We start from the raw sequence: 25,226 nt of genomic DNA on the forward strand, positions 1-25,226 counted from the left end.
CTACGGCACAACAGCCTAAGAAGACTTAGCTGCCATTTTTCCTTGTTTTAAGTGATGGAGAGCACCAAGTTTCTACAAAGAGAACAGGATCAGTAAGATGAAGTTAAATGGCAAAAAACTCAGTCCTGGTTTAAACAGACTACAGTCTCTAATTGTGTCTTGAAAACACAACTGTGGTCAAATAAGAGTTACATACATACAGGTGTTTGACATTTACTGCGGCTGTTGCAATACCCGCAATATATGGAAAAAAAAAAAAAAAGAGGGGGGCCACATCTGTAAAACTCAAAGCTTTGTTTGCACCATTGAAAACAGAAGCACCATTTATTTCCTGCAGAATCCTTGTAAAAGAAAAAGACAGGAAAACATCCAAGTTGTGTTCTCTGCCACAGCACCTCAGGATGCTGCCATGTTTGTTGTTAAGGTCGTGTGGTGGCATAAAAGACCCGAGTGTAGGAGTCACAATGCAGCACCTAAAGTTTTTTTTTCCTCCCATATATATTCAGACAGTATGTATAATAACATATTAAATATAGCTTTTGTGTTGGCGCTGGAGAGAAAGCCTTTGTACAAAACAGTGTGTTTTCACTCACAATTTTTTACCCAAGTGTTTAAAACAGAAGAACTTAAAGGCCAAAAAAGGGGTCACTTTACAAAATGTCCCTGTGTACAGCACAATGTTGTCTCACTTGTTTTTTTTTTTACTGTAAGAATAAATAAAAGCCAGGCACAGTTCAATTTAGCACCATTGTTTTCCGACAGTGGGTGACACACAAATGCATTCTACAACGTCAACACATTTCAGGATTGGAAAAGAACAATTAAAAGGCAAATGGGGGACATAAATATATAAATCTAACAAACTGTACAGTCAAAGAGAATCACATTCACAGTACAAACACAAAAAGGACAAAAGCAAACCGAAAGGAGGTGTGAAGTAGTCCAGTAGTTTGTTGTGATTAATGGTTTAAAGAAAAAAAAAGTTTTCCCAGTGTGAGGATGTGTGTGTGTGTGTGTGTGTGTGTGTGTGTGTGTAAATGTGCAGAGTTCATCCGCAATTTAGAGTCCTAAAACATGCTCTTAGCACCCAGCAGCACAAATAAATAAACATTTAGCTTAAGAAGAGGTTAAAAACGTCCTGCTTTGAGAAGGTTTCCGTCGCACTTAGAAAATCTGATAACAGGACGAATAAATACAAAAAAGAAGCGCCTGTCATTATTATTATTATTATTAACTACCTGGATTCAGCTTCACTTAAGTTGGCAGCATCATATCACCTGCCAGATAGAATAAACACAGAGCACCATGTGATAGCAGAGAATGTTACTGTTCGCGTATTTAACTCAACCTTTTTTGTTTTAGGTGACACAAACACTGATTTATTGGAAGTGAACGCTCTTTTACACACTAAATATGTCTGATCACCTAACAACAGTAACGCTTTCTGATATGTTACATTTGATGTTAATGATAGGACGGTAACTGGTTTGATCCAGCTTGCAAATTACAGCTCTGTGAGCTCAGAACAGTTAGACAGCAACATATGTCTTTTTTTTTGCACCAAATATTTTTGAATGAAAAGATGGGTGGGACCTAATTGTTAAGTAAAAAATTTGTAAGTGGTGTGCACAAGCCGCCAGTCCTTTTATGCTACAAAAGTAATTATATGTTGTTATCCAGTGTGAACGCAGACTTAAATCATTTCCTCATCTTGTTCATCATACAGATGCTTGGAATAAAAAGAAAACACACACCTCAAAAAGGAACAGCTGCATGATCTGTCAGAGGAGCAGAACTCAATGAATGGGTCAAATAGGAAGTTGCACCTCCATGACAGGAAGTTGTGTGCTTGCTGCAGTCATCATTTTCACATGATCAGAATTTAAAAGAAAAAAAGAAAAGCTTCATGTTACACATCATTGGTTATCAAGTGAGCCGAACAGCTGCTGGAAATAAATTTTATAATGAAAACGATATATAAAAAATATAAACACTTTCCAATCCAAAACATGACCACTTCCGTTGAATTCTGCTCATGGTGATCAAAGCAGTGTGTGTGAATGTCCCAGTACAGAAGCCGGTCTTGGAGGCGGTCCGGTAGTGCAGACGTCATTAAAGCACCAGTTAGTGAGGAGCAGAGTGCCTTGGTCCACACCTGGACATTTGCATAGTTTCTTTCATGTTGAGGTAGTTTTCAGCAATTACCTGAAACAGCCACACAAAGAAATTTTGAAAAATTATACACCAAAACAGTAACATGCCCCCTTTTCACTGCACACCTATACTTGGCTATTGATAATTTCTAACAGTCTAAACCAGGTGAAAGGAGATAGAAGTTTTGGTATCATATCAACGAGTCAATAGAATACAGGTCACATAAACCACTGCTAGTATACACGACATTGACAAAAATAAACACATCAACGTTAACCCAACATGTACCTTAGTTCTACAGTGTTACACATTATTCCATAATCTCCACTTTGCTGCAGTGATCCATTTCTTGGAGGCTCCAGTCCCCTCTCAAATATAAATTAGCATATTTTAGAATGCTTATAGGCCTCACAGCTAGGAGACCTGACTTCAATTCTACGCTCGGCCATCTCTGTGTGGAGTTTGCATGTTCTCCTCGTGCATGCATGGGCTTCCTCCCATATTCCAAAAACATGCAGGGTTAATTGGCGACTCCAAATTGTCCATAGGTATGATTGTGAGTGTGAATGGTTGTTTGCCTATATGTGCCCTGCGATTGGCTGGCGACCAGTCCAGGGTGTACCCCGTCTCTCGGCCGAAGACAGCTGAGATAGGATCCAGCACCCCCGCAACCCTAAGCGATATAAAATGAATGAATCATGCTTATGAAAGCTGTCATTTGTCCACCTTTTTTATGTATACATCCAAGTCAATCCATCAATCTTCCACCAGAGACAGGACCAGCATCTAAGTGTATTCCCCGATTCACTCCCAGTCGATTGTGCTGAATGCAACTGTCACTGACTGACAAGCATTGTATACAACACAACCGCCACCGACTTCCTAAAGCATCTAATTATCCGATTCCTTTTCAGCTCCGATGCACCAATTCAGCGGGGTCTCTGTAAAAGAGACACTTGTTATCCTCCATTGTTGTTGTTGTCAGTTGTCTTGTTAATGATGTTTGTTAGTGTCACACTAGATGTCAGAGCACTTTCCTACAACCAAGCCAAGTACAGCCAAGTAGAGATAGGACTGTGCAGTGGAAAAAGGGGCAAAACATTCTGGCACACTAAATCTTTATACTTTTATTCTAATCAAGAAGGGTCTTACCTTGCTTGCTTTGAACAACGAACTCCCTACTTGTCTCTCTCTCTCCTCTGATTTCCCTCTACACCCCCCTCCCACCCCCCCCCCCCCCCCAAACCTATCTTGGTCGGGAGCCAGGGAGTGAAGAGGAGGTGGTGTAGGTGCCATGCATGCCCTGAGACCTTCGCATGCTGCTGCCGCCACCACCTGCGCTACTGGTGGGTGGCGGTGGCAGGCGGGGGGAGTAGTGCACTGCAAATAGACGAGACGAAGGGGAGGAGGAGGCAGGAGAAGAGAGAGCGGCAGAGGAGGATGGGATGGAAGAGGAGATGGTAAGCGTGAGGGACGAATGTGCCCTCTGGTGATGAAGAGAGGAGTGGGAGAGACGGGAGGAGTGGGAATCAGATCGAGAGCATGGTGGGACATCGCCGTGCGAGGGGGCGCTGTGCAGGGGTGGCGGTGGCGGCAGTGAGAGTGTGGGAGGAGAGGGGCTGTGCAGCACCGACTGAGTGCGGCTATGCTGGGCCTGAGACATGGAGGACGAAGGGAGGGGGGAGGATGCGGACGGCAGGCGTGTAGAGGTGGTTTGGGGGGTGTTGTGTTGGGAGGAGGAGAGACTGAGCAGACAGCTGAGGCCTCCTGAGGTGGGCAGTGATGCCCCAAACTGATGGGAGGACACCGAAGGAACCGCATGGTGAAAGATACCTGCAAGTCATACAGTAGAAATGTGGGGGGGGGGACAGTGGAGGCCGGGGCAAGGGGAGGGAGGAAGCAGATAAAAGTGGCAAAGAGGTTGAGAGGAGAAGGGGGGGACAAAAAGAAAAGCAAGGACTGAGCAAGGTTGTGCATAGCGGCAAGCAAGCACACAGAAAGCAAACAGAGTCAAACCACTGTGCCTTTACAAAAGAAACTGATCTGTAACAAACACATTCATTGAATTTGGCTTGTAAGTGAAATGACTCTGACAAACTACCACAAAAACAAACACCCACAGAAAATTGCCAACATAATATCACAATTACAGATGTTGACTGATGTTTCAGCATTCTGTTCAGAAGCAGCTTTTTCTAAGGGTGTTTGGAACTGCAAGCAGCCAGTGGAAGCAAGGCAGCACAGACAGCCAGTCGCAGCAGTTTGGACCTCCACTTACCTCACTGTTAGCAGATCCCTGTCTTTCATAAGAAGAAACCCGGCTAACTATTCCGTCACTCTGAATGCTAAATAAACCCTGAGATTGGGACAAAAAAATGACATGTACTCACCTCCTGCTGCTGCTCCCCCTGTCAGCCCAGCGCTAGAGAAACTCCCCAGGCCAGAGTGTCCGTTGACCAGACGTGCATTGCCCCCTGCAGTGGAGTTGCCCGCCTGGGCACCAAACAGCGGCTGGAGGACAGAGGTCCCTCCCATTGGGAACTGAGAGCCCAAATACTGACCCACAGCGGATCCTGTCGAGGAAACAGAGACAGGGACTTTCCCACTAAGAATGCCCCCCCCACTGCTAGCGGCAGCAGATATGAAGAGGTTCTGACTGGAGTGGCTGCTGCTCGTCTTGAGTTCCCAATCGCGAGGGGCCTTCTGCTTCTGTAAAACCTGGCGTGGCTCAGAAATTGTGCCCCCCTGGGTTCCTCCACTAGCACCATTACGGTTAGTAGTCTCTTGACTCAGGAAAGGGTTGGGGTAGTTGGATAACTCACCATCGCTGCCCTTCCTGGACAGCTGATGGTGTTGTTTGTAATCAGAGTCAGAGTCCCGGCTCGACCCTCCCATTCCAAATGGAGATCCTCCTTGTCTGAGGTCGGAATTGGGCTGCTTGGGGTCAGATATAGGTGAAAATGTTGACTTCCATTTGCTTGTAGAGGACAAGGAAGAGGAGGAGGTCTCACTGCCTGTGCTGTTACCACTGCTGCTTCCACACTTCCTGCCTAAGGAACAGAAATGGCCTTTAGTAAGTAGAACATTGAAGCGGAAAACTTATGTATTTTAAGCATTTTTTTTACCTCTTTCATTGTCCCCCATTCTATTGTGTCCATCTCTGCTTTCCAGGGATATTGTAGCAATTTTTCTTTCAATTCTAGAAGGCAAACCACAAAACTTTAGACATTTCAAGAAGGTTCCACCTCTCTCCACTATTATGTTTGTTACATACCGGTACACCACTTTTATACATGCAGTTGTGGTTGTTACCTCGGTTTGTTGTCAGTATATATTTTGTGACCTTTTTGATTCAATGTGCACATAACTATTTGTATGTATGATCAAAAATATGAATGTTTTTGGACGATATACAATTTTTGCTTAGTTTGGATTAATGATGCACAGCGGAGTATGGGTGCCAGAGTGTGACTGGTTGAAAACCTCAAGATGAAATATTCTATTAACTTTTCTGTATTGAAAAAGAATTGAACCATGACACAAACGTATCGAACCGAACCATGAATGTTCTATATTGTTCCACCCCTAAATAACACCCGCTTATTCATTGAAATAACTCATAAAAGGACCAATTGACTTGAGTTGTAATGGTTTCATTACCGTGAGCTGGAGCTGTCAGCAGGGTACCCTGAGTCCTCATCATCTGAGCTGGGAGCGGAGGAGTAACGACCTGTACCGTTCATCTCCAGGGGGCGTTCTCTCTTCAGGACAGGAGGTTGGTCCATGTCAGGCCCGGCGGGGCTGCGGCTTGACTGCTCTGGCGAGGAGATGGCAGAGATCTCCAGAGGCTGGTTTATGTTGTTCACCTGGACAAAAACAAAAGTTGATGAAATGACTGAGGTGTCAAATGCCTTTCATTGAACTGCAACTGTTGTCCTTTGGTGACTCACCATGGAATTGATGTTGAGTGGTGATCCAGAGGAATGATTGTTTGCACTAATCCCAGGGAATGACCTCCTCTTAGGGGAGCCGCTGGCTGTGATGGCCCCTGTGGAGCCACGCTTCCGCCTCCCCCGTTTGCGTCCCTCTTGAGAAGCAAGGCCGTGAGCGGAGTGTGACAACGATGACAAGTGCGTCGGTGTGTGAATGTGCTGTGTGCCGGGGGACTGGTGGTTGTGGTTGCCGTGGTTACTGTGGTATCCCTGCTTGGCTGAGCTGCCGGCGTGATGATGGAGGCGTGATCCTACGGCCACGCTGCCTCCACTGCCTGATGACGAGGAAGAAGAGGAGGAGGAAGAGGAGAAGAATATTCTCCTTCGCAGATCATTGTCCTGCGGTTCTGTGTCAGAGTCTGCTTCTTGGTGCTCCTGGCTATCTTCTGGAAGTATCCTTGGGGGTCCGTCTGCATAATGAAGAACCCCTCCGGTGTTGAGTGGGGGGCTCTGGATAGGACCTCCTCTGCTCTGCGGTCCTATCAGAGGCGTGTTTGTGTGTAGAGGCGACGGAGAAGCACCATTTTGTTCCTCTGGGTGTGGACCTCCATTCATGAGGCAAGAGCTAGATGAATATCCTACATTATATATAATATTGATAATGACAAAAGGCATTAATAAAAAAGAAATGCCTTACAAATAACCAGTGGTTTACAGACATTTCTTACCATTGATTTGACTGCCCTGAGACACAGGACTGGGAGTATTTCTCTGAAATGATAACCAAAATGAACATATTATGATGCAGTATAAATAGCTTCATAGGAACGCTTCATAAGAATTCAAATACTGACCAGCCTCTCAGCCCGACTGGGCAGCACCACACTAGCCAGTGGAATGCTGACTGGAAGCTTGCTTGGGTGGACAGTGCTCAGAGGAATACTTATTGGAAGGCTTTTGATGCTGCTTTCTCCCTGAACAGATGGACTCTTCTCTTTTCCTCCCTGAATGGAAAATCCAGTCATTTAGTGCAGTATAGTTATCACAGAAATGATAATAATAATAATTAGGGGTACAACAATATGTGTATCTGTAGCGAACCATTCAATACACATGCATACAGAACCGTGACCCATATATAGAACAATATGCAGTGTTATTCATTCGATCAACTTCTGAGGGTGCTCTGTGTTGAAAGCTCAATGTATCTGCAATCAACTACTCTGGCATAGGCTGCATTGTCAAAGCACAGCGCCACTAAGCTACGCTTACCACATTCATACCATGCTGCTGAGAGAAGCTACATGCAGGCTAGCTCATTGAAACATGACTAATGCCTTTCCTGATGTTGAACATCCTCCACATCTGGTGTTTGGGACCACTTTGGATTTCATGACATGTATGACCCTGATGGCAAGTGTGTTGAGGACAAAAAAATAATTATATACGTATATATATATATATATATATATATACAGTGGGGCAAAAAAGTATTTAGTCAGCCACCAATTGTGCAAGTTCTCCCACTTAAAAAGATGAGAGAGGCCTGTAATTTTCATCATAGGTACGCTTCAACTATGAGAGACAAAATGAGAAAAAAAAATCCAGATAATCACATTGTTTGATTTTTAAAGAATTTATTTGCAAATCATGGTGGAAAATAAGTATTTGGTCACCTACAAACAAGCAAGATTTGTGGCTCTCACAGACCTGTAAGTTCTTCTTTAAGAAGCTCCTCTGTCCTCCACTCGTTACCTGTATTGATGGCACCTGTTTGAACTGGTTATCAGTATAAAAGACACCTGTCCACAACCTCAGACAGTCACACTCCAAACTCCACTATGGCCAAGACCAAAGAGCTGTCAAAGGACATCAGAAACAAAATTGTAGACCTGCACCAGGCTGGGAAGACTGAATCTGCAATAGTTAAGCAGCTTGGTGTGAAGAAATCAACTGTGGGAGCAATTGTGAGAAAATGGAAGACCTACAAGACCACCGATAATCTCCCTCGATCTGGGGCTCCACGCAAGATCTCACCCCGTGGGGTCAAAATGATAACAAGAACGGTGAGCAAAAATCCCAGAACCACACGGGGGGACCTAGTGAAAGACCTGCAGAGAGCTGGGACCATATTAACGAAGGCTACCATAAGTAACACACTCCGCCGCCAGGGACTCAAATCCTGCAGTGCCAGACGTGTCCCCCTGCTGAAGCCAGTACATGTCCAAGCCCGTCTGAAGTTTGCTAGAGAGCATTTGGATGATCCAGAAGAGGATTGGGAGAATGTAATATGGTCAGATGAAACCAAAATAGAACTTTTTGGTATCAACTCAACTCGTCGTGTTTGGAGGAGAAAGAATGCTGAGTTGCATCCAAACAACACCACACCTACTGTGAAGCATGGGGGTGGAAACATCATGCTCTGGGGCTGTTTTTCTGCAAAGGGACCAGGACAACTGATCCGTGTAAATGGGAGAATGAATGGGGCCATGTATCGTGAGATTCTGAATGAAAACCTTCTTCCATCAGCAAGGGCACTGAAGATGAAACGTGGCTGGGTCTTTCAGCATGACAACGATCCCAAACACACCGCCCGGGCAACGAAGGAGTGGCTTCATAAGAAGCATTTCAAGGTCCTGGAGTGGCCTAGCCAGTCTCCAGATCTCAACCCCATAGAAAATCTTTGGAGGGAGTTGAAAATCCGTGTTGCCCAGCGACAGCCCCTAAACATCACTGCTCTAGAGGCGATCTGCATGGAGGAATGGGCCAAAATACCTACAACAGTGTGTGAAAATCTTGTGAAGAGTTACAGAAAACGTTTGATCTCTGTCATTGCCAACAAAGGGTATATCACAAAGTATTGAGATGAACTTTTGTTTTTGACCAAATACTTATTTTCCACCATGATTTGCAAATAAATTCTTTAAAAATCAAACAATATGATTATCTGGATTTTTTTTTCTCATTTTGTCTCTCATAGTTGAAGCGTACCTATGATGAAAATTACAGGCCTCTCTCATCTTTTTAAGTGGGAGAACTTGCACAATTGGTGGCTGACTAAATACTTTTTTGCCCCACTGTATATATATATATATATATATGTATGAAAATGAATGAATGAATATATATATGTGTCACAAGTGTCATCAAGTATAAGTCCACTGGTCTTATATGGTACTATGTTAGTGCAGCAGAACTGTACTTTTAAGGTGAGAAAAATGTTGGCAATTTCAATAAAAATTGTTTCCAATTAAAAAATGAATGTAAATTATTTTCGAAAAAGTGTGGAACCGCCAAACTGTGAATTTTGTATATCGTTGCACCCCTAATAATATAATAATAATAATACTAATAAAACATTTACTCTCTCAGTGCTCCTCTGTGTGTCAGACACATTAGGAGATGGACTGCTCTGTTTGGCTCCAAGTGGAGAGGTCAGGCCCCCCATTTCCATCCTGAAATGTTGATAGAGTTAACAGTTCAGTCAATGCAATTGAACAACTCTTAGCTGTTACAGACCTGTGTGTGGGCAGCCCGGGGCATCTCAGGTGGCCAGAGGCCGTGGGCTCCTGATTCAAATGCCTGCGCAAGGCAATTTTGGCGGGGGAGAAGCGTGTGTAATCAGGAAGAGCGTGGGAGATCTGCTGCCTCTGCCGAGCTTCAGGTGTGGTGGGCACGATCTCGTGGTCAGGTGAGATGGGCAGATAGCGTGACAGAAGCTCCGTCTTGGTGTTTGGCCGTTCAAACGAGGGTGAGCTGGTGCCGTTGATGGGTCTTTCGGGGCTTATGCCGTTGAGAGCTGGGGCGGAGGATAGACCAAACTTGGAGGTGTCCATGTCTGTAGAGGAGCGAGGATCTGGGTTCTTTCTGTAAGGGGAATCCTCACGAGGGCTGTAGGATTTGAGCTGAAGAAGCTCCTGCTGCCTTTGACTTTTCTCCAGCTCTACAATACTGATCTAAAGACACCAGAGGGGGCCATTACACCATTAAACAACAGTCTCTCTGCTAGAATGGGCTGCGAGAAAGTCGTCTCCATACCTGCAGCTCCAAGCAGTGTCTCTGCTTCTCAGATATCTGTCTCCGCAGGGCCTGCTTCTCCTTCAGGAGACTCTCCAGACACAAAGAGCCCCAGTCTAGTTTCAGCTCCTCACATCGAGACTTCAACTAGAACCAAAAACATTTTTTATATGATATGGAAAGATGATGCTATGTAACAAGCAATAGGCCTTAATGGCTCACCAATAGCAGGCTGTGATCTTTCAGTAAAGCCATGTCTCTCTCCAGCTGTTTTGTCTGCTCTTTCAGTTGATGGTTGTGGGCAGATATCTCCTTCTGAGCCTGCAGCAGGTCCTCCACAGTGAGAGCTTTCACTCCCAGCTAATAAACACATAACATATCATGTTCAAACACCATACACAAGAGCGTTCTTGGTGGCTATATGGGAATTTGCGTAAATTCCGCATGAAAACAAAACAGTCTCTTGCAGTATTAAGTATTATCTCCTGCAGGACCCATATTTTACAAATTGGGACTTTTTAGTCATGTTTCAAGAGTAATATGTGAGCATGGAGCCTGTTTAGGACAAACAAGAGAAAATTCATTAATCTCCCTCAGATGGTTGAGCGAAAAGTGTGCTCATGTAAAAACTGCCACACACTATCAGAAACAGGCGTGAACAAACCGAACATTAGCATTGAAACTACAAAAACATACAAAGCAAAGGATTTATAAAATCACATAAACTGTCAAAATTCCAGCATCAAGGCTACATTTTGGCCAATGCATTTACAATACACAATCGTGAGATTTATAAAAATGTTGAAAAAAACAGGACGATATGGGAATTGGCTTCTCACCTCATCAAGTTTCGTCTGAAAGAGACCTTTGATTTTATCCTTGTGAGCCTGGCAGATGGAATGAAGCTGTTCTGCCTGTCCAGACAAATCTCTGTGTTTTTGCTGAAAGACAAAAGCCAGAATACAGGCAATAAAATTGATGTAAAAAAAACAAAACAACATTTGACATAATCATTCAAGGCAAACTATTGAAGCCATATTTCAAATGACCTTCTCCTGCTCTAAAAGCTGCTGTAGGTTGGAGCGGTACTGAGGAGTCTTCATGTAGGCCATAAACTGGAGGTACTGAACTTTGATGTTATCTGTCAAAAGATGGGGTGACAGAGTGAACATGTTGTTCTGGTTCATTCATCACCCAAAGCCACCCCTCGTGGGCTCACCTAGCAGGTTTTGCAGACCAGGGGGTGTTGGGCTCAGGAGCAGTTGATTGGTTGGATAGTGCTGAACTTTGGGAGGTAGCTGGTAAAAGGGGCTCCGCGGTTGCAGGTATGCATCTGCACACACAGAAAGCAAGAGTTTCAAAGCCACACATAAATAGACGCACACAATTACTTTTCAGTAATATGATGATCCATGCAAAAGACAATGAATGGCCTATTGTGTGTCCGCTGACCCTGAGGGGGTGCTGCAGAAAGGGTCTTGGCATGCAGCAAATCCAATGCGCTCTGGTTCTTCTTGTTTTTGTCAACAGTTGGTGCAGCCTTCTTGGGTCGACCTCGCTTCTTGTTGTTGTTGCTGTTGTTCAGCTTGCGACCTTTGGACAGGAGCTTTGCTCTACGGGGTTTGGCAGCCGGCTTGACCACTGCCACCAAAGGGGGCTGCTCCTCCTCCCCACCGGAGTCCTGCTGTGGACACACACACAAGTTTGTTCAAACTCATTTAACACCACTGTTCTACTCGGAAATAAACTTCTATAGACTAGGTCCTACCTTGTTTTGTTCTTTCATTTTTGTAGGTGTGGTGCTATTGCTTTTACTGTCCTTTGTATCTTTCTGTTGACGTCGCCTAGCTGCCTCTTGCTCTTCCTAAATTTAAAATGAAATGTTTTAAAAAGAGGTTAAGTTTCATTTTGACAAATGCCAAAAAAACACAGCAGTGTATTTCATACAAGGAAGACCAAGACTTACCCTGAGTTTAGGATTTTTGAGACTAGCAAAGTAGTTTTCAAGCTGAAAAGAAAACATTAACATGAAAGTGAACTTTTAAAAGAAAATTATTTACTGGTTTAAATATTTAAAAGAGTGCTTACTATGGTGCGGTCTATGGTATGCAAGTAGTAGGAAACTGGCTTTCCAGTCCAGGACACAGAACCCCTCAGTGGAGAGAGCTCTACCACACGCATTATTGTGCCTATATCTACACACAGACACAAAGGAACATCAAGGCTGCAGATCACTGGTTGGTTCATACATAAAAGGGTAATCTGGCCCCACTTACCACTCAAGTTTCTGCTGTTTATTCGAAAATTCAATGGTGCAAATGGTTTGGATGATACAATTTTTCCACCTGAAATAATACAGATCAATTTAAATGCTGCACAGAGCAATGTGGACAGTGATGCAAAGGTATGTCTTTTTTCTATTGTATATACAGTATGCAGTGGCCGCAAATACACTGACCTTCCTTCATGTTAGCGAAACGTTCCTTTAGTTGGTGGTCTACCTCGGGCCCAAAGGCAAAGTTGTTCACAAAAATAATACTGGAAGACAGAGGAAGATTTTACCTTGTTTCAAAACTAGTCATACAAGCATAATAATGCATTAGAAAGAGTGCTTGAAATTGATGTCAATGTTAACCTTGTGTTGGCGATTCGTTCTTTCCATTCTTCTGAGAGAAAATCCCCCCTCTCCAGCTGAAAATGAAGGACAAGAAAAAAAACATTCAGTGTTTTTGGGGCCCTTACTACTGAGTCTGTGGTCATTGTTAGACTTACTGTGTATTCTCCGTGTTTCTTCCCATACCATTTCATCCACTTTTTAAACTCTTTGTCCATGCTCTAAAATGAAGAGCACCGACATTGCTAAACAACTCGATTAAGCAGATTCATGGCCATGGATGACCATAATATATCCCATGTATTTATATTTTTTTATGTACAATAAATCAATAAAGTTCCTATACCTCTGCATAAGTTGCCGGAATGTCTGCCTTCTCCACACCATAGTAGTGCTTACAGTTGGTCGCTGCAGCAACCTGCAGCACCACCTGACCCACGCCTGCAGAAAGGAGACACTTGAAAACTTACGCTAGGTCCATAAATAATCCATAAAAAATCCAGCTGATTATAGTTTTGATAAAAATGTCTGTCCACAATGGTTGTCATGCACATTTTGTGCCCATCAGAAGCCTGAAAAAGCAAGTTGCTGTTGTGGCCACACATTATATCGCTTCTGTTCATCAATGTAGTGAGATTAGTATGTATAGTGTGAGAAAGCGTTTTTTTTTTTTTTTTTCAAACTAATTTCATCAATGACAACACATTGAACATAAAATGTATTTTTATATGAAAACTATGATTAAGTGAAAAGATAAATCCAAACATTCTACATGGCCCTGTGTAAAAATAAGTGAGGATTGTGGATGCTTGGGCTCAGGTATCTGCTTTAACTGTTTGCCGAGCTTTGGCGAAAGCCTGCATCATTGCTGAACAGCCATCTGACAACGAGACTGAGTCTGACAATGATGAGAGGGACCCGGCATGTTAGACGGCAAATTGCCCAGCTGTTCAATTTGGATACAGAAGATGAGGACTTTGATGTATTTGTGGGAGAAGATTAATTTAAAAATACGGTGAGTGTATTGTGAATTAGTAGAATAAACTCAGTTTCCATTGCCTTTTTTTGCAGACCGTATAGTGCTAGTGGGTTTGTACACACAGCAATTCACCCAGAACTATTAAAGTTGAGGGTGTTGCCACTTGAACGGTTCAGGCAATAGGAAGAACCATTTTGTTAGGGGTTCTCCTTTCACTGCACTTACGATGAACAAGAAAATCGACACTCCACCTCAGACTTCCATTCTTTGGCCCTCCAACTGTATGTTTTAGTATGCACCTTATAATCAACAAATCACTGTAGTACAGCCAACTTACCGCTGCCAAGGTCAACAAAGGTGTCGTCCTCCATCATCTCCATCTCATCGATGATCTGAGCAACCAGGTCGAATGAGGTCTCCCCGTACACCTCCGGGGAGAAGGGTTCATAGTTGTTCAGTTTCTCTGGGTCGGTCACAGAGTGGTTGTACACCTGCTGAAGGATGTGTCTCAACAGCCCGTTGGAAGGTCGCTTGTTCAGCTTCATGGGCTGGGTGGTCCCTTTCCACTTTAAAATGGGATTATACAATAAATGTATATTCATTGTTGGCTGACCTCATATTGCAAGCATGTACTTACCAGCTGGTGAATGCTGTCAATCGCCCGGTTGTATTTGTCACACAGTCTCTGCATACTCTCAAAACTATGACAATTAAAAACAACAACACAATATTAGTGGCATTATGTTGACATTCATTCATTATGTGCTTTTTTCTGGCTATTGTATCTGCGACACTTATTCCAAAAGAAATATCGGGGTCAACAAGGGATGCTCCGATTGATCGGTCACTGATCATCACCAGCATATGCTGATAAATGCATTTCAACGCCGATCACCAGTGGCTAGCACTATTGCAGCCCACAATGACCCTTACAGTGTAGTGTCTTGTCCTTTCTAATGTCTTGGGTAGCATCGTCCTCCCTCTTTCTGTCAAAACAGAAGCAAGCATGTCTGCCGTGTGGAACCTAACCACTAACACATGCCACGGAAACTATCTTGAGGTGGTAGCCGTTGAAAGAACACTTGATGAAGCATGTTGAGTTTTGGAGGTTCACCTTAGCTCACATAATACTCCCCCGTATGTGTGTGTCAGTTAGAGGGCTCAGCTTTTAACCCGAAAAATAATTGAATTTATCGTTCAAGATCAGCCTTTCTCAGCAATGGAAGAGATCAGGTTCCAAAGTCTCCTTAAAGAGGTTGTCTTTAAAAAGTAACCAATATATGTTTTGTAAAACTTTTTACAGTTGTGTACCCCTTCCGACATGTACCCCTACTTCTAAACACTATACATCATATATATAAATACTATATATAAACAATATACATCTTTTTATCTTTAGTAGCTTGAAATATTGAACATAATTTAATTGGTTAATTCATCTGATAGTAATTTCAGGTCAAAAATTTGTATTTTGCATGGTCACATTTTGATAAAGTTTCACACAAGTACTGATAAATACCATAAATAAACTGAAAAATGTAGAATTAATCCATGTGATCAGTATGGGAAGCAGCATCAGCCCCTACTTTTACACATGCCCCTACAGTTTATGATGGTTTACTTTACTTCATTTGGGAGGAAACATTGCCTCAAAATCATGATAGAAGATCGAGCAGTGTCCAAAAACAGTTCACTCAAACTCAAATAATTTACTTACATATACAAAATATCTTATGTATTATTAACAACATGTTTCCAAAGCTTCTTTTACTAATGATTACCTCATTACAATAATAATAATTTTAAAAAATCCAAATAAAATAACTGTCACTGGTATTCTGTATTCTGACACCCACCTCTTGGTGTCGTAGTCAATGAGCACATAGTTTTCCATTGCCAGTTTGAGGTCTGGAATCTCCTCGCACACCCACCTAGGAAACACACACACACACACACACACACAATAATGTACCTGACAAAGTCACATGGCAATAAAAAACAGCAGGGTGTTGAGTCAGAGTCCAGAGGCGTCGCTTACCGAATGGTCTCGATGATTTCATGAGCAGCATCATGGTGTTTATCCTGGCAAGAGAAAGGGGTGATGAACTTACTCGAACTTTAAATTACGACAGAAAGCAAGTCAAGAGATCAAAATACAGTCATAAAAAACACAGACTGATGTCACTTCAAGACGATTACACATATGAACACCTTTGGGCCGTCATATGTGTATCATGTAATTACTCATAGCACAGCTGACTGTGAGGGACCGGAAATTACTTGATTCCAATTCCGACACACTCACTTTTTCCCCCAGTCATTCATTACTCATGGACACAGCTTTTCAAGTCCAACGCAAACAACGTGTGACAAACTATAGACTCACTCTGGTGATGCCACTGCAGAAGGGCAAAGGACGTAATGGCAAAGACAGGAAATAAAACGACAACCACAGAACAGGAAAGGAGTCTTATTGCAGCATAGTGTAGCACCGCAATCGCTCCACTCCACTGCAGTTATATATGATAACCGTGACCACAATATTGGCTGACTGATATTGGCATAAAAAAAATCTCTATGAACTTGGAGAAGTAGTAAAGCCAGCACGTTGACGCCATCCTCATCGCTTGTGGAGATTCCAAATAGTCGACCAGGTCGCAGTGAAAGGAGTATCCTGTTCCCCACCAAACAAAAATGAGACATTGTCAACGCACTAGTGATGACGTGCGTCACCCAGCATGTACTTTGACTTTGAATTGTAAATGTACAATGAAAGCACTGGAGGGTGGATTAGGGTATATAAATACTAATCTAATAGGTTTCGTTCATCCTGTGTTCAGGGCATGCTAAATGAGCTCCGTTTGTAAATTCACTGATTGTATTCGTCCAGAGTTTCACACTTTCAACTTTCCTTCGTTCTCATATGGATGTTTGTGCCACATAGAAATATGCAGCTTTCCAAATTGTGTCAGTACCAGCACTACTTAATAGGATTTCACAGTCAGACTGGTTAATTGTGTCGTTCTAAATGAATCAATATTAGGGTTGAGCAATATGGACCTCAATATTTTTAGGATGCGTCATAATATGACAATATAAAACAATATGAAATTTCAATTCAACAGTCTTTTTTATAAAAGGCTGGAACGCTGAAACATACAACAAAACACACTTATTATTACACATTATTATTATTATTATTATTATTATATAGTCCCTGTTGTGAGATAGTTAATATAAAATAATAAAAATCTGTCGCTGGTGGCCAAGTCTGGTGAGTGTTAGGAGTAGTAGCTGGGATAGGCTCCAGCATACCCACGGGACCCTAGCAGGGATAAGCGGTATAGAAAAAGGATGGATGAACATGGATTCGTTTCCTGGAATTAATTGTGGTCGAATTTTAGAGCAATTTGCAAATAGTTACACATGTCATTTACAGTAGTGCACTATTATTTAAACATTACAAACACCGATCACAATCTGTGAGCGCCTCTAAAGCATTGTTTTATCCAGTTTAAAATAGCACATCAGTCAACCTCTAAATACCTAATAAAATAGCATCATCTGCAGGGATAGCTGCTAATCTCAGTTAGAGCGCACAGGGGCTGCTGTGTGGCAGTGACAGCGCTCAAGTTGCACCAAGAGTGCAACGGCAGCGTGAGCCTGTAGCCTCAGCTGACCCACTGACCCACTTTCCTTTCTCAGACTCCAATGCATTTTCCAAGGAGTGCCTCTGGTGGACGGAACGCAAATGGAGAATGAGAGAAAGAGAAGAGAAACAAGAGGGCGGGTGAAAGGGGGAAAAAAGACAGCCAAAGAAAGAAAAACGAAAGCAAGGAGAGGTGGCCAGAAAGGAGGGAAAGCCTACTATTTGTCAGCTGTTTTGCAGCCTGGGCGAACAGCTCACAGACTCCAGCTTCCCGCTCAATGCTGCCCGCCACTTTTTGTGCTCACATCCGCTGCTGCGCGCACATGTTCAAAATATGCAAAGGAAATCTATTTCTGTCTGCACAGCAAAGCACAGCACAGCGGAGTGTCAATTATCAAGATAACCATTAGCTATGTGACAACAACCGTAGGGATGCATCATCATGATGCTACATAAATAAACAAAGGAAATGGTTAGTATGTTTCTTGAGCATGGGATGTAGAGGGCGGTCACGTGATGGCACAAAATGGCACACAGCAACACCAGCACAGGGCTAAAAATAAACCAGTGTGAGATGAGGGCAGCCTCTCTTCTCTCTCCTCACTGGCACAGTGGTACAAATCGAAGGTGGTGTTGCTTTGTTCCATCACACAGACCTCCCCATCGTGAATGACTACAGGGAGTGTAACCTTTCCACTGAACAACCGATTCAGCCTGCAGAACACTGGAATGTGACATCACCACATTTGCTATTGCTGCAGAGTTAACTGATAACATAGCCAGCCTTCTCCAGAGAAGCTCTTGTGACATGGCCAATTGTTTTGTGTTTGAACTGCAAATGTGGGCTGTCACTTGCACAGAGAAACAGCCAAATGATCTGAGGGAAAATATGCATTTACAATCACACACATTCAACACTTCAGCTACTTTGTGAAACTAACAGCATTAACTTCACAAGTGTTTTTGCATGGGCTTTTTGTAATGCTGCAATAGAAGTTCATTTGAGGACAGAGGAAAGTGTATGGCAATCAAAGAACCATGAAATGCAGCTTGCTGTAATGCATCAGCAGCAGTGACAAAAAGGGGGTACATGTGTATCTGTCCTACATACAATATGACTGAGTTATTACGCAACCAGGGCGTTGAGGGGATCCGTTTTGGTGGCTGCAGGACTGGGTCTCTGCTTTCTGCAGATGTGTTTGTGCTGGTTTCACCAGGCCGTGATCTGAGGCTTTTTCTGAATCTGTCTGCAGCCGAATGTGAAGCAACAGAGATGGGAATCAGCACTTCCAAGTCTGAGTCCATGGCGGCATCTGCAGCAATGCATTGGTCCGTTGTGGTGTAGCGGGAGCTGATACAAAAGGCTAAGCTCTCAATTTACCAGTCCATCTATGTTCCTACTCTCACCTACGGCCATGAGCTTTTGGTAGTGACTGAAAGGACAAGCTTGCAGGTACAAGTGGCTGAAAAGAGTTTCCCCTGTAGTGTGGTTGGGCTCTCTCTTGGAGATAAGGTGAGAAGCACTGTCATTCGGGGAAAAACTCAAGAGTGGAACCGCTGCTTCTCTGCATTGAGAGGACCCAGATAAGGTGGCTTTGCCATCTGGTCAGCATGCCCCGATACACCTGTTCAGGGCACGCCCAAACAATAGGAGGCCTCAGGGAAGACCAGGGACACGTTGGAGAGACTCTGTCTCTCAAGTGGCATCATTATAGTTCTATATGCAGAAAACATTTCAAGATACTGACAACAAGGTGGTGGTCGCTGAATTGCTTTGAATTGTCACATCTTCAGTGACGGTAAAATAAGCATAAGTATTCATTTACCCCTTTCATTTGTCATTTATATGCATTATAATTGTTTAATGCATGTAAAATGATAAAAAAAAACTATACAAATGTGCTTTGTGTTAACATTTTCGAGTCAACTGCTGATGACAGCATAGAGGTGCTTCACTGGACTTCGTTTTGTTTAGCAATCTAATGCAATGTGAATAAGAAGAGCATGTTTTGCAATAAAAAAAATACATTAGGAACACAGTTGGACCCACACAGTGTATTAACTCATACGTATTTATACATCTTATGTTTTTGTGTGGTGCTGGCACACTTGCACAATAGAGAGATTATAGTAATACTGCTTAAATAATGACTGCATGGAGAGACCCTGCTGATGTTGTGTGACATAGTTGTGCGTAGGCATATCAAGAGGTTGATGAGTGTGTGCCTTTGATGAACTAGACCAGCCTGCACAATAGTCCCATTTGTGCGTTGGAATACACTTTCAACACTGTGCCCATGCCATGTGGGCGTGAATAGGTGTGAATGAAGAATTCATCAACATGAGGTTGAATTAGCTGTTTATAAACGTTCAACATGACTGGGAATGTGTTTTTCCAAAGCTATTTTCTAACCGCTACACGAGGAGTGGCCTCTTCCATCCTGCCCTGGTGTTGACCATATGGACATGGGGAGGAGAGAGGAAATCTCACCCGCTTTGAAAACAGGAGGGGAGCAACTGCACGAGTAGGCTTCAAACTGTAGAAATTCCACAAGCAGGACAGGACTGTTTCCAATTCTATGCATGGCCGCTAGTGACATGACACAGACCAACAGTATCTTAAATTCCTGTCATGCTTGTGTTTATCCATGGCAGACCATAACAAAAGGAAATGGGAGCGGCAGGAGGGAGGAACCTGGCTGATATCAGTTAAAGTGGAAATGGGAGGGTGAACTTTTTAAACCACAAAGCAGCCAGCAGTGGCTGATTACGCCTACTGGCGTGTTTCAAATGGTGACAAGTAGATTTACAATGTAGGCAGAGGAGGAGGAAATGTACAAAAAAAATCTTCCCATTCAAACATTCTGAGAATTTACACTGTTTTTCAGTCAGTGCTTACTGTCTCGCCACAATTACCAGAGAATAGAAACAAGACAACCGCTTCCTTTTCCTTTTCGTCTCAAATGAGAAGACTTCAATCAGTCCTGCATGAAAGTGAGTTCACAAATATTAACTGGTCTAGACTGGTAAAAAACCCAGAAGAATCCTCTAACACAGAGCTATCTAACTATATTTGTGGGGGCTAAATTTAAGAAATGTTAAGGACAAGATGGACAGCCTTCTCACCCCACTCCAGTGTTATTTGTATTATTCATAATATGTACTACATGTCAATGCATGGCTCTTACATACTTTCACATTTTTACCTCACCAATAGCTAAAGAAGCCATAAATAATCTCTATAGCTTGGTGTTTAAGTTCCTACAGCAAAAACGCTATTCAAAGATGTTTTATGGAGCAGGTGTTTTTAAGATACTCCATACAACAGGGGCACTGTGCTGTTTTGAGGAATAGTATTGCAAAAACGCGCTATTACAGGACTGCTCTCCTGTTTTTAACACTAGCCAAAGATCTCTATATTGCATGCAGGACCGGGAAAATGCTCGTCTGCCAAGTTTTGCTCAAAATCGGTCTGGTGTCATTTAAGGGCTCGATTTGTCCCGCGGGCTGCGAGTTGAACACCACTGCTCGAACACAACTACTAGCTCCAAAGACCATGTGCTGCAATGCACATGTTAAGTGAAAGCAATGTTCAGCTTTTAGCGAGTCATTATTGTACACATTATCTGATTGTTTAGCAGCCTCACTAAAATACATCAAGCTGTGCTCCAGATGACACCTACACGTGATACTTTTAGGGGATAAACAAAACAGCCGAACTCTGAAGGGTACTACAGGTACAGGTTGTCAGTTCTGTCTACTAGCCTGCTTAGCATGCTGTCAGTGCAATGTATGTGACAAATTTCCGATGTAAGTTTATAACACTGTAAAAAAACCGCACACAAAAAACAAGCTAATTATTTGCAGCGTTCTTAGTTGACACACCACGGCTGTCCTTACCAGACTAGCATGGCCGGAGGACCCGGACAAGCATGGAAGCACGGCTTACTAACAAAGCCAACAAAAACACACACTTACACCTTCGATATTCTACGTATGGAGCCTTAATACTTACGTAAATCGGTAAGGGCCAAGGGTAGCCAGCAGGTTCTGCTCCAACCGGCGATTTGAGCTTGAGCTCCAGCTTTTCTCCCATTCTACTCTTGACGGCGGCGAGCTAGCTACAGCTAGCTAGTAGACGGCTCTCCGTTCGCCAGCTACTGACTGAACATGTTGGAAGGGGAGCGTAAAAAATGTATACAAAAAATAACAAAAGGCGTCGAGGACTGTAGCGAGGTTACTAAACACAGGTCGAATGACTGAGTCGGGTTGGAATTGTCACGAAAATGCCCTCATTATGTCCAATGGCAATAACACCTCTCAGTATAGCCGCCATCTTTGCCCGGCATTGAAAAACTATGGCAGGAGGCCACACAGGGGACAGTGACGTCACCAAAGGGGAAGAGCGAGGAGTGGGTGGAGCTTGAGGGGGTAGCGATAGTGATGACAGCGCGTGGCAGGTTGTTGGTGAAGCACACACGCCGTTTTCCGAATATTTTTTTTTCACCCGACAACTTTGCTCACACATTATACATTTGTATTTGGTATTAAGAAAACCACAAATAAATGCACACAATTAAAACTATGTAAACGTGTTTAAGTCAGAATTTCACGTCGTCATTAGCTTGACATGATCACGTGACAATGTTGCTTAATGCGATATAGTGTTACAGAATTTGGCATCTCCAACAATGGGTGAACACCAATAATAAAATAACCAGAATGCGCGTTTAATTTTTAGCTGACATGTGTCAGTGAGCATGGTAACACTACAATATAAAAAAAGATACAGTTGGCCGAACTAGGTGGGCATTTTCTAAGTTTGCTAAATATTTTCTGGTGACAACTGACTTGGAGATTGACTCAAGTCAAAGTTCCCTATTAACTAGCAGCAAATGCCATTAAGTTATACGTCTAATTAGCTCCCACTATGCGAGCTTTGGAGAGCTGTAATTATTTGGTCAATATTCCACAAAATTACCATACAGATATGTTGTTTTTGCTTCAAGATATCACCAATCTCCACCTGTTATGGAAGTCACAAATCAATACATCATTATAATGACGCAAAGTAAGTCGTAGCACAGTCTTCTAGTTAACTGCAGCCAGACTGTGTCTAATAAAAGCCAGCAAACACAGAGAGGGGTGGAGGAGAATTCCTTATGGCTGCGTGTGTGTGTATAAACATGTCAGTGTATACGCCACTGTATGTCGTGTAGACATGGCGCCTTGCCACAGTGAACCCACTGACCGTATCCCCCCTCCCTCCCTCCCTGAGCTGTGCAGCCTGCATGAGGCCAACTTTGGGATGCGAGCCAGTAGCAGCATAACACATCAGTCACAGCCAATTGGAACACAGTGGATACGTGGAATTTTTGGGGGGATCCTTCACAAAGAGTGTCAAATTACAGATAAAAGTATTCAGTTTTCTTGCAGAGATTGAGAGCCAAGCCCTAATTAGATCCATGTTTACTTAGTGGAAAACATAAGAACAATTTTTTTCTCTATGAAGCCAATGGCATGTGTCTTGCAGTGACATATCCCGACGAAACATGCAACGTGCGTTATTAAAAAGCTTTGGCTCGAGTATGCCCCGCGACCCTCGTGAGGATAAGCGGCATAGAAAACAGATGGATGGGATGGAATATGCTGCTTTCTAGTACAATAAAGCCTGCCAAACAATGTTTGTGGATTTGAGGACTGTACTGCCATCTAGACGTCAAGGCATGATACTGCACTACTATTGTGACTGTCAATTAAAAGTGAGCATTCATTCATTCATTTTCTACCCTTTCTACGAGCCTATCCCAGCTGTCTTCAGGCGAGAGGCGGGGTACACCCTGGACTGGTGGCCAGCCAATCACAAAGCACATATAGACAAACAACCATTCACACTCACATTCATACCTATGGACAATTTGGAGTCACCAATTAACCTAGCATGTTTTGGGAATGCGGGAGGAAACCGGAGTACCTGGAGAAAACCCACGCATGACAGGGAGAACATACAAACTCCCCACAGAGATGGCCGAGAGTGGAATTGAACTCCGGTCTCCTAGCTGTGAGGCCTGCGCGCCGTGCAGACAGATGTGAGCATCAACGTGATATAATAATAATAATACAATATAATAGTGGGATTTTTCACACAGCTCTTATATTGGATGGCATTTAATTTATAACAATCCTGGTCAAATCCTGCCTCTCCTCTCTGCTTCCTCTCATTTCTGCCATTATCCACTCTTCACTGTCTACCGGTACTGTCCCCCCAGCCTTCAAAACTGCTGCTGTCACCCCAATCCTGAAAAAACCTGGTTCAGATCCCAACAACTTCAATAACCTCCGCCCTATCTCCAACTTACCTTTCATTTCCAAAATCCTTGAAAAAATAGTCTCCTCCCAACTTCACGCACATCTCACCCTTAACAATCTGTATGAACCCTTCCAGTCCGGCTTCCGTCCCCGTCACAGCACCGAAACTGCACTCATCAAAATCACTAACGATCTACTCACTGCAGCTGACACCAGTTCACTTTCTATTCTCATCCTCCTTGACCTGAGTGCGGCCTTTGACACCATCTCACACCCCATCCTCCTCAGTAGACTCTGCGAAATTGGCATCACCCACACCCCCCTCCACTGGTTCCACTCTTATCTCACAGACCGCACTCAGTTCATTCAGTCAAGTCTCAAGTCTTTCTCCTCCGACCCCTCCCCAGTCACCACAGGTGTGCCCCAGGGCTCTGTCCTGGGGCCCCTTCTTTTCATAACCTACCTTCTCCCTCACCTCCTGTCTCTCTGAAATAAAATCATGGTTCACCTCCAACTTTCTGAAACTTAATAGCAAGAAAACTGAATTCTTACTCATTGGCACCAAATCCACCCTATCTAAAGTTGACTCCTTCTCTCTCTCCATCGACAGCTCCTTAGTCTCCCCCTCCCCTCAGGTCAAGAGTCTGGGTGTCATCCTCGACAGCACACTATCTTTCCAATCCCACATCAATAACGTCACCAGGTCAGCTTACTTCCATCTGCGCTCCATTAATCGTATACGTCCCTCCCTCACCCCCCACACCACCGCCATCCTCGTCCATAGCCTTGTCACTTCCCGCATTGACTATTGTAACGCTCTCCTTTTCGGCCTCCCTCACAAATCCCTCCATAAACTTCAACTGGTTCAGAACTCTGCTGCCCGGATCATCACCAGGACCCCCTCATTCCACCACATCACCCCCATCCTGCAGCAACTCCACTGGCTCCCTGTGACACAAAGAATCAACTACAAAATCCTCCTGTACACCTACAAGTCCATCCATAACCTTGCCCCCCCTTACCTCTCTGACCTCATCCACATTCTTAAGCCATCCCGTTCCCTCAGATCTTCCGCGTCCCTCCAGCTCACTGTACCCTGTGCACGTCTTAGCACTATGGGGAGCAGAGCTTTCAGCCGCTCTGCTCCCCAACTCTGGAACTCATTGCCACCAGACCTCCGTAACTCTGCCACCCTTCCCATTTTCAAGTCTAAACTCAAAACCCATCTGTTTAAACTTGCCTATTCCCTTTAACAGCTTCACATGGTCCCCCCTCCCCCTATGTATTTATTGTATGTTCTTATTTATTGTTTGTTGTCTTTTATCTTGTATTTTATATTGGTGTTTTTATCTCCTGTACAGCGACCTTGGGTGTCCTGAAAGGCGCTTTTAAATAAAATGTATTATTATTATTATTATTATAATGAGCAGGTGTACTTAAAGAGTGTCCATTAGGTGTATCCTAATGGACATTGTAGAAAAGAGGTAATGCTACTAGAAAGGTTGGATTGAGAAATATAATTAACATCTACATCTGTACCAATAATAAAGGGAGAACGAATTTTGGGGTCAC

General features: G+C 43.4%; 1 protein-coding gene across 4 annotated transcripts; it reads right to left on the reverse strand.

Annotated features, from left to right (window-relative positions):
* Window positions 1–247: 247 nt before the first annotated feature.
* Window positions 248–21,728, reverse strand: dot1l (DOT1-like histone H3K79 methyltransferase). Of its 4 annotated transcripts, none has more exons than XR_009129821.1 (29): window positions 21,361–21,728; window positions 15,735–15,778; window positions 15,553–15,627; window positions 14,334–14,397; window positions 14,034–14,262; window positions 13,064–13,158; window positions 12,876–12,938; window positions 12,739–12,794; window positions 12,562–12,641; window positions 12,380–12,448; window positions 12,192–12,298; window positions 12,070–12,111; window positions 11,872–11,967; window positions 11,556–11,784; window positions 11,323–11,436; window positions 11,153–11,244; window positions 10,943–11,044; window positions 10,326–10,463; window positions 10,125–10,250; window positions 9,606–10,042; window positions 9,451–9,541; window positions 6,941–7,090; window positions 6,815–6,857; window positions 6,105–6,724; window positions 5,815–6,020; window positions 5,280–5,353; window positions 4,545–5,204; window positions 3,307–3,987; window positions 248–2,205 (listed from the first exon to the last, which is right to left on the reverse strand). XR_009129821.1 is itself a non-coding variant. In XM_058072700.1 (28 exons), exons 1-28 carry the CDS (start codon window positions 21,439–21,441, stop codon window positions 2,195–2,197), a joined length of 4,197 nt encoding a protein of 1,398 aa, XP_057928683.1. In that variant the 5' UTR covers window positions 21,442–21,728; the 3' UTR covers window positions 248–2,194. The 4 variants fall into 4 exon arrangements, 2 of the variants coding, with proteins under 2 accessions (XP_057928683.1, XP_057928682.1); XR_009129820.1 differs by having other exon boundaries at window positions 11,556–11,787; XM_058072700.1 differs by lacking the exon at window positions 3,307–3,987 and having other exon boundaries at window positions 11,556–11,787.
* Window positions 21,729–25,226: the final 3,498 nt, after the last annotated feature.

Source organism: Doryrhamphus excisus, chromosome 5 (assembly GCF_030265055.1).
Source record: "Doryrhamphus excisus isolate RoL2022-K1 chromosome 5, RoL_Dexc_1.0, whole genome shotgun sequence".
NCBI lineage: Eukaryota > Metazoa > Chordata > Actinopteri > Syngnathiformes > Syngnathidae > Doryrhamphus > Doryrhamphus excisus.